The sequence below is a fragment of the Mus musculus genome, chromosome 5, assembly GCF_000001635.26.
Source record: "Mus musculus strain C57BL/6J chromosome 5, GRCm38.p6 C57BL/6J".
NCBI classification, from domain to species: Eukaryota; Metazoa; Chordata; class Mammalia; order Rodentia; family Muridae; genus Mus; species Mus musculus.
The window spans coordinates 8,891,604-8,908,115 of NC_000071.6; the positions used below are offsets into that span (position 1 = coordinate 8,891,604).

The window sequence follows — 16,512 nt, forward strand, 5'->3', positions numbered from 1 at the left end:
AGATGTGACCTCTCCTTCCCTGTAGACACTGTGGGCCTACCTCTAACTTTTGTGCTCATGCAGAGAACCTCTTGCAAGGACAACCTTGTGGGTTGGATCAGACAGTCAGAAAAAGTAACCCACTTCACTCCTTCCAGGTTTTTGTTCATTTATGTTTAATTCAGACTCTTCTCATTCCTTCATGAGTCTTGATTCCACTCCCTCAGGCTGTCTTATATTAGAGATTGGCAGGCATATGTCATCCCTTAGACACTACTGAATTCTGTAATGTCCCCCAGTTACCTAAAACTCCCCTCTTGAACTTAGCAATTCTAACTGCTTTCACCTCCGTAGTTGCTTTAGCCTCGGGATACCATACAATAATAATCTGAACACCTGGTAAACTGGTGAAGGAAAGGCCTTCTGTTCCATCAAGACAACTTCTTGTGGTTGGGGTAGACTGGAAATTGAGCCCAAATATGTAACTACATTCATGTCTATCTCATAGTTGCAATCAGCTCCCCCTATGTGAAGAGCCAGATGGAGATGCCCAGGACACTCAGCTGGATGTATCTGCACGCTCTTCCCTACTCTCCCGCCCATCTCTTCTAAGCTTTTAACCATGACAGTAGTTGTCATTTAGTAAGTGTGGAGGACACTTTATACTCATTGTTTCCAACCTTACTAGATCCCCTATTTTAATGGATGTTGAGACTGAATTGAGATTTAAATAACCCATCCAAAGCCAGAGCACCGGTAAACGGCAGAGCAGAGCTGCCTTCAGGGTCTGTGTGACAACTCTTCTACTCTTCATACTTTAAGGTTGTCTGGAAAGCAGTTAGACAGCTATTGTGCAAATGCCACACAGAACAAGGCTCAGCCGCAAATTCAGCCACTGGACTAGGAGAAAAGCAAGCCACATATTATACAGGTGCTATGTTTTAAAAGCAACACTAAGTACTTTCACAGTAACCTAATAAGGAAGACAGACTCTTAAGAAACTGAAGCCCAGAGAAATAAGCAGTGCCCACAGCCACACACTGACCTGTGAAGCTCTTAAGTATGAAACTTGCTTGCTTGAAGCTCAGAAGGTGTCGCTTTATTATCTGATTTAGCGCCTTCGTTTTGGGAAGAGTGGAGAAATCGATGAGAACTCACAAGGAAGCCATATTCACATAGGCCCTAAGAGTAAGACGATTTGGCATGGAGGGATTAGAGTAGGAAATCAGAACAGCCACAGTCAATAGGCTTTGCATCGGTGCCAGTCTGAAAGATGCAGCGTTGGGAATGGAGATGTTACTTAGCTTCTCTGAACACCGATGTCTTCACTTTTGTGAAAACCAAACCAAAAGTACGTGCTTTTTTCTCTCATTTTATTTATTTTCTGCACGTGGTTTGATGTATAGGAGTGCACATGTTCCATGATGCATGTATGAAAATCAGAGAACAATTTGAGAGACCATTGTCTCCTTCCACTATGTCTGTAGCAGAGATCAAATTCAAATTGTGAAGCTTGGAAGCTAGCTGCCTTGTCTGGTCTCAGTGGGAGAGGATTCACCTATTCCTGCAGAGACTTGACAAGACAGGGTAAGGGGGATTGGGGAAGAGACTGTGTGAGGCGGGTACCGAGAGAGGGGGCAGAGATCAGGATGTAAAATGAATAATATTTTTTAAGTGTGTGCTTTTAATAGGGGAATCCTTTTCAGCCCCCAAGTTCTGTGTCTCTATGTGCCCTCCCCCGTGTGGGACACCAGCGATATTCCTCATCTCCAAGGAGTTTAAGCTGACGATTCTGGGCTGGACCTGCTTAATCTTCAGCATCTGGGGTGTTAGTTGCAATTTGGTGCCATATAGACTCGAGCCGAGGATGCATAAGTGGCGACCTCGCTACTTAACTTCCTATTGGGATCTCAGAGCGCCTGGTTGTTGAACTGGTGGAAATTACTTCCCCAGTGTGTTCTAAAAGAAAACTCAGCATGGGGGAGGTGTGGCAGTCACTTTTAGGGGCCCGTAGCCTGCCAGAGGAGGCATCGAGCAGGCTTATCGGCTGCAGCTGGTGCTGCGTTGCGGGCTGCTGGCAGCTCGCCCGGGTGGGCGGCCGCGGAGACGCGCGCCCCTGGCGGCGAGGGCGACACGCTGGTGGCGCTGGGGCCTGCAGAGCCTGCGGGGCTTGCGGGAGCTCTCCTGCGGGCCCGGGCCCTCGCCCCCGCCGCAGCGGGAGGCGTCGCCGGCGCCGGGTGCGTGTGGGAGGCGGGGACGAGCCGCGGCGAGCAAAGTCCAGGTCTGCGCGCCACCCGCTGCGGCCAACACGCGCGTGAAGTTCAGGTGAGGGAGGACGCGGCGGGAGAAAGGGACCGAGGGAAGGCAGTTGCGGTGGGACCTGCCGGGGAGCGGCTGCCACCAGTGCCCCCGGCTCTGCGCCGGCTCTGCGCGGAGCCTGGAGGTCCCCCTCTCCAGGCAGCTGAGCCGGGTGCACTTGGACCTGAGGCTGTGGTTTCTCCCCAGGCTGAGATGGATCTTGAGGCAGCGAGAAACGGAACAGCACGGCGCCTGGACGGCGACTTTGAACTAGGCAGCATCAGGTATACAGGACCGCAGAGTCACTGGCTTTTCCGTTATAGCGGAGTCCTGAAAAGAAGTTGTGAGAACCGGTTGATGCCTCCGGCCTTTGGGATGAAGTCTTTAAGTGTTCTTGAGGACTGTCTCCCAGGCTCCTTTTGGAACAGGTTCAGAGAGAAGAGGCTGTCTTCAAAAGCGCCCCCCTCCCCTGGACACGGGTGATTTGATGAATATTGGCGTTGTGTAACATTCACTGTATTTTTATAAAGTAAACGTTTCACTCTTTTTAGCCATCATCTGGCTACTCGAGTTGGTAGAACTTCAGACACCTGCTATTGATGGCTGTACTTCTGAACAAGGGTAGCGAAGCAAGGCCCCCCTCTTCCTGTGTTTCTCTTCTTTGCCTCGTCTTCCCCTTCTCCCATCTGTAGACTGTTTGCCCTATTTCTCCTCTCTAGGGGGTGACATGGAGAACAACCTCATTCTTCACTAACTTCTGCTTCGAAATCAGTTTTTTTCCCCCAGTTGCAAGAGGGTGAACCTCGACGCTTCCCCTGCCAGTGGGTCTGTCTTTCTCCCTGACTCTCGTTCTCCCCCAGCCACAGTGAAGCACACATACGGCTTTCTGTCAGGCAGAAGGGCCTAGGCAAGTGTGTGCGTGTTTCCTCTTTCGCTGTGGGGACAGTGAATCATTTTTACCCTCAGCTTCAAATAGTTTATGAGGCTATTACAGTCTCTGAGTTCATGCTAGGCCACCCGGAACAAACTGACATGTGTCATGAAGTTGTCTTCTAGAGGGAGAAAATTTATCAGCTTCTGTAGTTGGTTCTCAAGCTGCAAGGGGCCTGATTAGCCAACTGACAAATATGCCTATCTGAATCTTAAACTGAAGCATTGCTTCTGTTAATTGCTTTGGACCGTGGCATCGCCCTACTCATTCTTAGAATCGTGACATTTATTCACAGAAAATTTAGGTTTGTCCATATCGAGTCATAAAAAAGCAAAAACAAAAACAAACAAACAAACAAACAAACCCCAAATGTATGGATGGTGTTACTTCTAATAGAAAAATGTGGTTTTGTCATCTGGCAATTTAGGCTGGGGATGACTGTGACTCTATTAATAGATGGCATTTTCACGAAGACGGCTATTTATGTATTATACTGGCTGAGCACACTGACTAGTATTAGAAGGAGCAGTCCCTGGAAAAGGTGTAGTAACACTCAGGGCCCAGGAAGCTCTCAGAAGAAGCTCACAGCATGTGGTTAGGAAGAAGGAAACACCTCAAAACCGAAATACACAAAGTTAGAACTAGCTTGATATTGTAAGATTACAAAATGAAATATGGGACTAATTTTTATATAATAATACCAAGGGCGGTACCTTCAAGGAAAGCTAAGCCCACTTCTGTTAGGCACAACAAACTGAGGAGGGCTAATATACCTGTTCTAGATATGCTGCATAGCCTGTGGCACATTCTCTTGTATATATTCAGTGGCAAATGTCCATCTGTTGAAAGGTACCAAGTGTGAAGAAAATTAATGAAGACTGAGAAAATTAGGAGAACATAGCAGAAGTGTCTATCCATTTTAAGGAGGGTGGTTAGGGTAGGTCTTATTTTTAAGTCAATTACTGAGAAAGGGGAAATAAGCAGAAAGAACCATGGGTATTTGGGGAGCATTTTCTGGCAGCAACAATTTAGAGCTAAATGATCCTGAGGTCCGGACTGTATTTGTTGCATTCACAAAGTAGCAGAGAAACCAGGTCTGCCTATCTGAGCAGCTGGGAGCGGGGGATGGTGTCATGATGGTACCCTCAGAGAGTGTGGACTGAGTAGCCAATATAAAGGTTTTGATTTCACTCTGAGAAGAAATGGAGCCATTGCTATTTCCTGAGTAGAGAAGTAGCCTGAGTTCTTAAGTAATTATATTGGCTACAGTTTCCAGTACACTAAAGCAAATGTAAATAGAAGTTAAGTGGGACTATTCTAATGGGAATGTAGCAAGAAAAATGGGGGGGGGGGGAAGTAACAGAATCTTAGATGTATCTTGAATCCAGAAAAACAGTATTTCCTAAAACCACTCCCCATATAATCCAGAAAAGCAGTCTCCCTATAGAACAACTCGTACTTTTCTTAGAAAAAGAACAATTTAGGTGATTTGGTAACATTATTACTTTATGCATCTCCTCACTGTAGACTGTGAGGCTGGCAGTCTTGACCCTTTCTCCTGTATCCAGATGTCCTTGTAGTACCTTGGACAGTTACCTTTGTACTTGATGGCTGCCTTGCAGCATGCTTGAAGCTGGATAATTTTGACAATGGTTGTCTTCTTGTATTTAAAAATGTTGTGAGTCAAAACCATAGCTGCTAAAGTTTATTTTCAATTTATTGCTCATAACAGTTTTAAATTTGAACAATTATATTTTACAGCAACCAAGGCAGAGAAAAGAAGAAGAAAGTGAATTTAATTGGCCTGTTGACACTGGTAAGTTGTGAAATACTAAGTGCTAAGAATCCTGCCCTTCATTCAAATTTGGAGACTTGAGTCAATAGCCAGCCAGCCAGTGCTTTAAGTCTGTCTGTCTGTCTTAGCAGCACTGGATTGCCTCTGTTGCACTTGTGCCTATGGTTTGCCTAATTGTAAACGATGGCTTTAAGTCACAAGACAGACGATGAAGGGGTTGGGGTACGCTGGCTTCGAGCTCACTACTCTCAGGGAGGTTAAAAAGAAGAAGCATTTCAGAAATGCCATGGAAACATCTCGATTCATAAAACCTGTCACTAACCCCACCCCCACCCCTGCCCAGCAAAACAACATTTAAAACAAAAAATCCACACATACAACTAGCTTACTAGGAAATCAATGAACCTCAACTCAATGATCACATATTCTGATTCTGTTCCAGGCCATTCCCAGGGTTTTCCAAGGGTACAAGGCAAGCCTACATGTTTTTGGGGTTTGTTTGTTTGTTTGTTTGTTTTTGTTTTTGTTTTTGTTTTGTCTTGTTTTGTTTTGAAGAAATCAAATGTGTTTTCATTTGTAATGTGTCTCAGAGAGGCAGGTCAGGAAAGTGCTTGCTTTGAAAAAAGTGATGTGTTTCAAGCAGACAGTCTTTGACAAAAAAAAAAAAAGGGAGGGAGGGAGGGAAGGAGAGAGAGAGAGAGAGAGAGAGAGAGAGAGAGAGAGAGAGAGAGAGAGAGGTGTATATCAATTGAAGCCATCAAGTTAGAAAGCAAATGCAGGAAGGGCATCCAAACACTTGGCACACAACAACTTAGTTCTCCGTTGGTCTAAGGCTCTGCTCACACTCTTCCTGTACTCTTTGTTTTTGCTTTAAAAAGTTTCAGTGAGAGCCATTTTTTGTTCAGTTTTTATTGTGTATTTATGTTGTATTGATTTACAATAGACAGTGGACCAAGATCTGAACATGTTGTGTGGCCGATGTGTGTGAGTACAGGTGTACAGTGCCACAGGACATGGGTGGAAGTCAAGTGACAATTATTTGGGAATCTGTTCTCTTCTTTTAAACCTTTTGGTTCCAGGCATTGATCTCAGGTTGTCAGTGTTGAAGGACAAATGCTTTTCCATACTGAGCTATCTCTCCAGCCTAGAAAAAGAATTTTATTTATATGTGTAATTTTAGTGTCAGTTTAGAATCTGTTTCCTACAGAAAAAAAGAGAAATATATATTAAAAAGTAGAATAATTGATATTTTGTTTGCATTTAATAAGTTTAGTTGACACTGAATTTAAATTTAATCATCACCTTTTATCTGAGTAGATGTCTGTGTAGAAAAACCTCAGAACAAAGCTGCTGTAATAGGACTAGAGATGTCTTGTTTTGTTGAAAAGGGTCACTAAAAACTAATCTAGATTTACGTAGGAATGTATCCTAACTTTAAATTTGATCTTAGAAACTTAAATTTAATTCGACCAACATGGAAAGCATTAGAAACTTTTTCAGTGTCATATAATGTCCACTAAAAAGAAACGCCGCAGGGAAATCTGACTGTGTGCCCTGAAAGGATGTTGAACGACCCAGATGTTCTAACTCCCTTCGTTTAGAAGCCACCAACAGTGGACCTTGAAGACACTAGTCCCTTGTAGCCATTAGGATACCTTTGCATTCAGTCTCTGTGTTTGTCGTTGCCTTTGATTTTTTCTGAGTTCCTCCTGGTTCTCATCCTTCCTCTCTTTTTGTCTTCTTGCTTTGTCCTGTGTGCTTGAGTGGAATCTGCCCCTGCTGCCCTTGGCCCCAGATGAACTCTAAAACCCTTGGAAAACAGTTTGCACACATGCCCAGGGCCTGCTATGCGCTCCCAACCTCAGCCTCACTGGGCAGTGTGAATCAGTCAAAGACGCCACCCACTCCACCATCCTGACTCATTGTATACTCTTCAAATAACCTCTTGTCTCCAAAGGGGAGATTTGGGGGGAAGTAAACAGAGTATAAAGTTTAAAAGGAGAGGAGACATGCAAGGGATGGAGAGGAAGCTGGAAAGGGAAATGTAACAACAAAGCTGTAGTCTAGAAGACAGGAAAAAGAGCAAAGGGAAATCCACAGAGGAACCCATCAAAATTGTTGAGCAAAAGGTGTAAATTGGAGAAGATTAAAAGGACAGTGAATTTCTGTCTTCTGAAGAGGTATTTGTTTAGTAAGTAGGAGTTGTATATTTTGCTATAATAATTGGTAGCCACCCTGCTGAGCACTAAACCCAAAAGTTTTGATAGTTTCTGCTTACCTATAATGTGATCCTGCTGTGCTCTGTGCAGTCCTAAGCCAGCTTTCTTTGCAAGCTTAAAATCCCAACTTCCTCTACATTCCCTGTTCTTTTCCAGTTGATTCTCTTTCATTTTTCAAGGTTTTTCATAATCAAGACTTCCATAAAGCTCACAGATACTTCATAAAGTTCCTTTTCTTTTCTTTTTTTTTCTTTTTTTTTCTTTTTTTCTCTTCTGTACTGAACTGCTTTTAAAGGCTTTTAAAGGCTAATTTCACCCTTTCAGAGGGATCTGGCTTCCAGCTGAGATCTGTTTGTTCCTGGTTTACTTTCTAGGTTTCTGCACATGCACGTCTCTGAAGGATGCACCCGTTCATGTGAACTTAATGTTGGTTCCCAGCTCACCTTAACTCACTACACACAACCTCTGGGAGATTAAACAGTATTTCTACATGGATCCAAATCTTTGTTGCCTTGATTACATTGTAATAATTAGCCCCAGTTAAATGCTAATTAAGTAGAATTAGATTGATTTCTTTTTATATACATAAAATCATGAAATTAAGCTTACAGTTATCTGGATTGCAATTCATATATTCTCTCAGATAAACACATTTGTCACTGTGATACTAGAACTAACTTGAAACAAAAATCCCCAACGAACAAATTATTAAATGAAATCTTATTTTATTTTCTCTTTTCAGTTCCGATACTCTGACTGGCAGGATAAATTGTTTATGTTCCTGGGCACCCTCATGGCCATAGCTCATGGATCAGGTCTTCCCCTCATGATGATAGTCTTTGGAGAAATGACAGATAAGTTTGTAGATAATACTGGGAACTTTTCCTTGCCAGGTAATTGTTTCTTTGCCTCTTAAAAAATACATTATATTAACCTAACTGGGTGAAAGGTATTAGGAACTAGTTTTAATTTACGTCATCTGTTTGTTTATTGATTTAGACATCCAGGTGACCCTAAATACCACAAGGGGAGTTGTGAAATTTTTATAACATTTAAGTGCTCATTTAAATCTCAAAAAGTACATTGTGTTTAAAACAAGAAGAAAACTTTGCAGCTAAATAAAGTGGGACTCTAGTATCTCATGCAGTGTCTGTCCTCTGTGGTCACAGAAGCAACTGTTTTGAAACAGTTCAGGTGGCACAGCGGTGCTTCTTGGACATGGTAACTTTTGTAGGCTTCTGTCTGGGTTTCATTTTTTTCTCTCTTGCCCACTCTCATCTTCAAAATGTCTACTTTTTATGTTTGATGTTTTGGACTAACAAGAGTAACTAGAATTGAATGTGACACTTTACTAAATATCAACGACCTCAGTAAAGGTTTAAAGTAATGGAGTCACATGAGCTCATGTCACCGCAAAAAAGTCACTGCAAAAAAGGGCACACCAGTACCATTGTGGTAAGGAGCAGATGGCCACACTTGTCTTCATAGTAATTAAATTTAATCTAGAAATATTTCCATGTCTTTTGTTTTTGTTTTTGGTTTATTGTTTATTGTTATACAGGGTTTCTCTATATAGCCCTGTCTGTCCTGGAATTCACTTTGTAGACCAGGCTGGCCTCGAACTCAGAAATTCGCCTGCCTCTGCCTCCTAAGAGCTGGGATTAAAGGCGTGCACCACCACGCCCAGCAATATTCCCATGTCTTATCCCAAGACCAAAGGCTTTGTTCTTCCAAGAGACAATAAGGGTCTAGGGTGGAAAAAAAAATCAAAATGAAGCTGTAACAGTACATAGGCAATAGAATAAAAAATAATAAAGGAAGGCAAATTTCATTACAAATGTAACTGAGTAAAGTACACTCATCACTTAGATATCATTCTACATACATTAGCATAGATCGCTGGTTGAGAACTACATATTTAGTGGCCATTAGAAGGCATATATGCAATTATCTAAAGATAACGTGGTTGCTTGATCATTACAGAAAATGTGTTTACATTAATGGTGATAAATATAATGCCTTTCAGAAGTCCAGTGAAACTGTTCATAGTATGCTACTTGAGTTATGACAGACTTCCAACCCAGGTCTTTCTATCATCTCAGCTATAATCAGGACCATGATATTTTTTCCAGGATAAATAACTATGCTTTTCTATGAAAAAAAAATCTGTTTCAGATGAATTTGGATTTCTGATGCTTTGCTGGTGACCTTAACAGAAATGCTATAAAGATAAGTTGAAATAGGACAAGATAGTTTTAATGGACTGGATAAATGGAGATAGGACAAGGTCATTAATAGGGTCTGGAAAGATGGCTCAGCAGTGAAGAGCATTGGCTGTTCTACAGGACCTGGATTCAAACCTCAGAACATACATGGCAGCTTGCCAGAGGCCTCCAGGGGCACTGTATATTTGTGTTGCATAGACATACATATGCAGACAAAACACCTAAGTACATTAAATAAAAATAAATCTTTATTTAAAAAAAAAGTTGAGACTGACGTGGTGGAGCATGCCTTTAGCCCCAGTACTTCAGAGGCAGAGGCAGGTGGATCTCTGTGAGTTTGTGATCAGCCTGGTCTACATAACTGACTCCAAGACAGCTTGGATTATATAGAGAGACCTGTCTCAAAACAAACAAAAAAGCAAGCAAACAATCAGATACATAAATAAAGAAAATAATAAAAATATTTAAGAAAGTGTAAGAGGTAGACATTTTGTATTGATCTGTTACATTTACATCTTAACTTTACATTTGTTGCATATTAATTTTACATACACACACACACACACACACACACACGTGTGGTACCCATAGTAGAAAACACCAACCAAAAACTGACTTCTTCTAGGGTTTAAAAAAAAAATCAGATTCATATAGTGAAAAAATTGAAAAGGATATTACTCTGCCTTTAAGAGAGAAAATTGTTGATGCAGGATATAGGATGAATGTACTTAGAGGACAATGAGGACATTATGCTAAGCTAGAGTAGCGGGTAAATGATGGCTTCTGCATGAACCATCAACTTATGTGGATTATCTCGAACAGTTAAATTCATAGAAACAAGAATTCAAATGGTACTTACAAGGGGCTAGGGAGAGGGACCTAGGGAGCTATTGTGGAATTGGCACAGGGGTTTTCTTCTTTAGAGTAAAAACAACTCAGAAAGATTGGTTGGACAAAAAATGAGTATATTTACCACTATTAAACTGTAGAGCTAAAACTATCGAGATGGTACATTTCATTCTACATGTATTTTTATTTTAATCAGCTTAAAACAATTGAATTTATTTATTATGAATGAATTTGCCTCTGGACCAAGTATGAGAGCCTTGTTCTTTTCACTTTTGGGTTTTTTGTTGTTGTTGTTGTTGTTTGTTTGTTTTGTTTTTCTAGAATAACTCAATGACTTGCTTCTTTGAAGCAGTTTACTTGTTTTGTACTTGTAACTAATGATGCAATTCCATGGCTTTGAAGCTGAACGAGGCAGGCAGGCACTTTGTGCTAAGGGACAAGTTCAAGGTCTCTCTAGGGAAACTGTCCAAGCAAGAGATTACTGGGGTGGTAGACTCAAGAGAGTTAACAACTCTGTCACGGTACCCTCGATTATAAATGCAGAGGTTTTGACCCTTGCCTCGCTGAAACCACACGGTCAGGGGCCATATTGCCAGTCATGGAGGATTTGCTATGGGAAGCCAAATGAATTTCTCACGAGTAATTCATTCTTCTGTAGTTTGTGGAAGTAATAGTCTCATACCACATTCTCTTTGGAGAAAAATGAAGTCATCAATGAACTCACTCCAATTTTAGAGTATTCACTGTTATGTTTGGCAAAGTAGAATTGAGCTGAAAAGTCACTGGGGTTGTGTACTTAGCTGAAGTCATAGCTCATCAAATAGAGCTTTGTTTTGCTTTGTTTTTTAGTATGTTATTTAGAATGGGTGGATTCTTGGGCAAGTAGACTTCATGGAAGCCAAGTAAGATGGAATTTTAGAGGGGAAAAGGTTTAAATTACAAGAGGCTCTGACAATGACTTACTGTGAACAGAATCCATCCTTGTCAGCGGAGTGAAGCTACTTCATGACAGGATTGCTCTCTCACAATGATTTGGTTGTGCACAAACCGTGAACAAAGATTATTTCCATCCAAAACCTTAAGAACAGAGTCATAGAAAACAGTTCATCTGCAGAGTATCAAAGAGTTGGTTATTGCTTTAGACAACTCTGTGTGACTACAATAATCTAGAAAATTCTTTAAGAAGATTGCTGCAGTTTCTATGTTCTTGTGTTGTTTCATGATAGACCAGATAAAGTGTGCCAGAGCTCTGAGTTACATTAACTGGCCATAACACCCAAGCTGCCTGAATAAACACCATTTGTTTTGATGTTGGACAATTCTGTATAAAGAGGGATTCCTAAGCAGACTCTAGAAAAGTGGGTGCCAACTTACTTGGAGAGTCTAATGTGGTAGTCTAAATACTTTCTCTATTCCTCAATATCTCCTTATTAATCAGATCCTACTCTCAGTAGCTGGGTAAGCATGACCAAATTGCTAAACCAGTGTAGTGTTACTATTTTAAAATAGCGTTTGAATGATGATCATGGATTGAGTGATGGAATCATATTGGTTACTTATGAAAAGATGTGACAAATGTTCAGAGGATGTGTGGGGAGTAGTCAAGAGTATGGAAATAACACAACCAGTCTAATTTTGTTTCACCATCTAACAGAGGTGAATTTTACTGAATTTTTCTACGATGAAAATGCAGCTTTAAGTGTTCCTCATTTTCATGTTATGGACAAGATCCGGTTAACGGTCTCCATCCTGTCCCAGTAGAATCAACTGAAACATTCTAAGTCAGTGAAATGGACTGGTGTATTGGGTTTGGGTAAGATTGGCAAAGTATTTTATTTTCAGAGTTCCCAATAACTTTTTAAAGACCAAACTACATGATCAACTGGGACTATAAGACACAGATTTAAGTAGCATCTGACAACGCTGGGTCCAGGCTCTTTGCAAACTTCCAATCCCTTGACTCTTCCTGGAGCCCTCTGTACACGTTTGTCTGATGGTGTCCCAGCACCAGGGACACTGGACCACCTGGCAGCCCTGAGGAGAGGTTCTCACCCAGAATTATATTGCCCTTCTTGACCTGGGACTCATGGGAAGAAGTAGGTAGGATCTGAAATGCTCATAGATTCATATTTTCAGGAGTGAACAGGGAGCGGGAGACAGGGGGTAGAGTGTTCAATGTGTTTTGTTATCCTCGTGGAGAGATTTAAAAGGTAGGGATTGGAACTGATAAAAATGTAAGATTTCACCTAATGTCTAAATTCAAGAGAAATGCCTAGTGATTTCCACAAATTCCACAGCATCAGGACAGCTTAGCTGTCTCTCAATCCAGATATAGTCCTATCCTCCATGTTTAAATACTAGGAAGGAAAAGGGCCCACAGAACTAAGTAGAAGAGAAATAAAATGAGGGGATTCCTCAGAGTCGACAGCTAAGCAAAAGCCTTTCACATTAGTAGGGAAAAAACCCACAATAATAGGCACTGCACTCTGACTGCACTCTCGGCAATTGACCCTGATGCTGTTTAAGTTTAAAATAAATTTCAACCTTTCATCTTCCTTTTGAGAAAGCTAAGAAGGGAACACAGCTACACAGCAGCAAGAAAACATGACCCCTGGGCCATTTGCCCAGGATTGAAGGATAAAGAAAGAGCACTTCTTCTCTGAGGACTGCGGAGAACGGAAAGCGCCTGCCTTCTCCTTGCTCAATAATGCTTCACGGACATTTTATCCAGTTATTTCACAGATGTGAATAGACAATGCTTACTTTTCCCCTTCATTGTGTGTGTGTGTGTGTGTGTTTTTAAGTGGAAATAACTCATCACCACACAGATCAATGAGGCAGAGAGTAAGCTGAGAGCAAAGGCCACACTGCCGGGGCTTACAGCATATTTGCTATTTGCTAGCAGTGTGGCTTTAGACAGGTCTGTTTCTCTCTTGCTTCGCTTTCCTTTTCCATAAAGTAAAACCTTTTGAGATAGTCTTACCTCCTATTGTTGTTATGAAAATTAAACAAATGCATATGAAGTGTTCAGAACAGAGCCTGGCATTGAACAAATATTCAATGAATAGCAGTTGACATTTAAGTGTGACAGCTAAGAAAGTCTTGCTTAAAAATTTTTTTCAATTTTTTTATTAGGTATTTTTCTTCATTTACATTTCAAATGCTATCCTGAAAGTCCCCCATACCCTCCCCCCCTCCTACCCACCCACTCCCACTTCTTGGTCCTGGTGTTCCCCTGGACTTAGGCATATAAAGTTTGCAAGACCAATGGGCCTCTCTTTCCACTGATGGCCAACTAGGCCATCTTCTGATACATATGCAGCTAGAGTCAAGAGCTCCGTGGTACTGGTTAGTTCATAATGTTGTTCCACCTATAGGGTTGCAGGTCCCTTTAGCTCCTTGGGTACTTTCTCTAGCTCCTCCATTGGGGGCCCTGTGACATTTTTTTTTTTTAAATCACATTAGCTCACAATAATTAGCATGGTTCTTTTCAGTTAATGCTGCGGAACACACACACACTCAGTGCTCTTAATAAGCAAGATGCACTGTAGGACTTGAGTAGTTAGCAGAGATCCTGTGACTTATTTCTAAGCTACGCAGTTGGAATTTTCTTCTTTCCCAATGGGAGAAATCTGGCCTTTCGCTTACTTCTGTCGTAGGGAAGCATGGAAGGAAAGGATACAAGTAAAAAATTCCATAAGCAAGTCTTTTAAATCACTAATAAAATAGCAGTGTCCACCAAATCTGATAGTCTCCATCCCAACTTCTGCCTTTGGTGTGCACCTCTGGGTCTCCACCTTTGGTCGTCCATTCCACGCTACCTTAGGAAGCTGCTCTACCACAGAGTGTGTGGATAGGGTAGGACCGGAGCGTGTCCCGCCCCCCCCACCCAGCTGGACCGACACACTTGCAACTGTGTTTCAGTGAACTTAAAAGTACCCTTGGGTATAAAATTTTTCCTTGAGAAACTCCTACATATTGCTCACATTCTTAACAGATTGATTTTTTTTTTAAATCCAGCAATTCCTATTAGTAGTCCCTCTTTTTAAAAATGACTTCTTTTGTTTTTATTTAGTGAATTTTTCATTGTCAATGCTAAATCCAGGAAGAATTTTGGAAGAAGAAATGACTAGGTAATTTGTGTTTATGTATATATTGTCCACTAACTTTTAACATTCCATTTAAAAATGATCTCATACTACAGAGTTGTGAGAATATACAAAACACCCAATGTCTTTCTCCAGTGCCACCTCCTCTTATCATTTGTGGCCCAGCCCCCAGTTTCAAGAAAGTTGCTTTCTTTATGGCCTTTCACTTGCATATGATTCCTAGCAGCAGATATATATGTATATGTATACGTATATATGTGTGTATATATACACACACACATATATATATATACACACACATATATACATATATGTATATATATGTATATAGTAATTATTGCTTTAATAAAATTAATAAAAGTTGTTTACTATCTTCATTCCCATTTGTCACTTTGATTTCAGCACATCGATGGCATCCACAGCCTGTCCAGTCTTCCTGACAGAAACCTCAGAATCCTGTAGCGCAGGGATTGTATATGGCTGCACTTTTATCGCTCTTACTGACTAAACAGGGCTTTGTGCACACTAAAGCAGACCACAGAGGCTAACTGAAAATAGTTTGTAAGAGTAGATTAGAAATAGATTTTGGACACCATCTCCTCAATTAGATGCACTTCTGTTCCAAATCTATTTGAATTTATTAGGTTTTTAGAAAATTAATTTGAAAAGTTTGAGCCTTCCAAATAAGATGGTTTTTTAAATTAAAAACATGGAGAACTTTACACACAGAACCATTTTACATGTTTTGTATGTTTACTGCTGTTTGCCGTGTGGTAGTAGTAGAGACACTTTCGCTGTATTCAAGCCCAGGCTACAGTTATGAAAATTGTCACCAATTTAAAACAAGCCACCTGACACTGTTTTTATGCAGTCAACCACAACTGTTTGTGTTTGCATTGTACCATGTTTCAGGCAACAGGTTTTCTGTCACACAGCAGTCATCCTGCCACTTAAGAAGAGAGAAAAATGGATGCATATTTGTGATAATGTCCTCTATGTTTATGATCTGTTTAGAAAATTGAACTGATTTCCAATTCTGAACTTTCTCCCCAAAAGCCTGTCTAGCTAGCATGTCTGATGTCTTAGCCCAGTCTCGGTCTGGGCTACAGGATGAGTTCAAGGCAGTCCTGAGCTACACAAAGAGACCCTGTCTCAAAACAAAACCAAGAGATGAAAGTACCTTCCCAATTATTTTCCAGATATGCATACTACTATTCGGGACTAGGTGGTGGAGTTCTTGTGGCTGCCTATATCCAAGTCTCATTCTGGACTTTGGCAGCTGGCCGACAAATAAAGAAAATCAGGCAAAAATTTTTTCATGCCATCCTCCGACAAGAAATGGGCTGGTTTGACATCAAGGGCACCACTGAACTCAACACACGTCTAACAGAGTACGTATGTTGATAATGTCACACTTTGATGAGGAAATGAAGCACTGTATGAAAATCGACAAGGGAATAGAGCTTTGAAGCAACATTAAATTACTACTTTAAGCATTAGACATGAATTGAGCATATCTCTGGTAGTCATTTCTAGAAGTCTCTATAGCTTATGCCACATGTTTTCCATTTATATTAGTGTCTCTATCTCTCTCTGTCTCTTTGTCTCTGTGTCTCTCTCTGTCTCTCTGTCTCTGTGTCTCTCTGTGTCTCTCTGTGTCTCTCTGTGTCTCTCTGTGTCTCTCTGTGTCTCTCTCTTTCTCTCTCTTCTCTCTCCCTCTCTCTCTCTCTCTCTCTCTCTCTCTCTCCTTCCCTCCCTCCCTCCCTCCCTCCCTCCCTCCTTCCCTCTCATTATTTGAGGACCAAATGCATGTTTTGTGTCCAGTTATCTTTTATGGAGCTTGCTGCAGGCCTGACAGGTGCTAGACCCCAAGTAGAGATGGTTGAATGGCTGAACAAATGGTTGCTTTAGTTGCAAAAAGACTTGCTTTATAAGTGTTGATGCTTTGCTTACTAACTGAATACTAAGGGTCTGTTACAAGCTGAGTGTCTTCCTGGAAGCTTCCTATGAGCAAGCAGAGCAAGCAGCTCTGTCTTCTTGGTGTTCTGTTCCAGTAGGGGAAGATGGGTGACATAGCTTTGTCATTCGGGCACATGAGTAGAGGAGG

The 16,512-nt window shown here is 41.3% G+C and overlaps 1 protein-coding gene across 5 annotated transcripts in view; it reads left to right on the plus strand.

Annotated features, from left to right (window-relative positions):
• The first annotated feature begins 2,010 nt into the window (after positions 1 to 2,010).
• Abcb4 (ATP-binding cassette, sub-family B (MDR/TAP), member 4) overlaps positions 2,011 to 16,512 on the plus strand; it is a 65,613-nt gene continuing 51,111 nt past the window's right edge. Inside the window, exons 1-6 of one of the 5 annotated variants that reach the window (XM_006503551.4) lie at positions 2,029 to 2,304; positions 2,485 to 2,561; positions 4,970 to 5,024; positions 7,965 to 8,115; positions 14,372 to 14,429; positions 15,605 to 15,796. In XM_006503551.4, the coding sequence (XP_006503614.1) occupies positions 2,491 to 2,561; positions 4,970 to 5,024; positions 7,965 to 8,115; positions 14,372 to 14,429; positions 15,605 to 15,796 (527 nt within the window). In that variant the 5' untranslated portion in view covers positions 2,029 to 2,304; positions 2,485 to 2,490. Of the gene's footprint in view, positions 2,305 to 2,484; positions 2,562 to 4,969; positions 5,025 to 7,964; positions 8,116 to 14,371; positions 14,430 to 15,604; positions 15,797 to 16,512 lie in introns of those variants that run through there. The other 4 variants (NM_008830.2, XM_006503552.2, XM_006503553.2 and 1 more) reach the window with 4 other exon arrangements.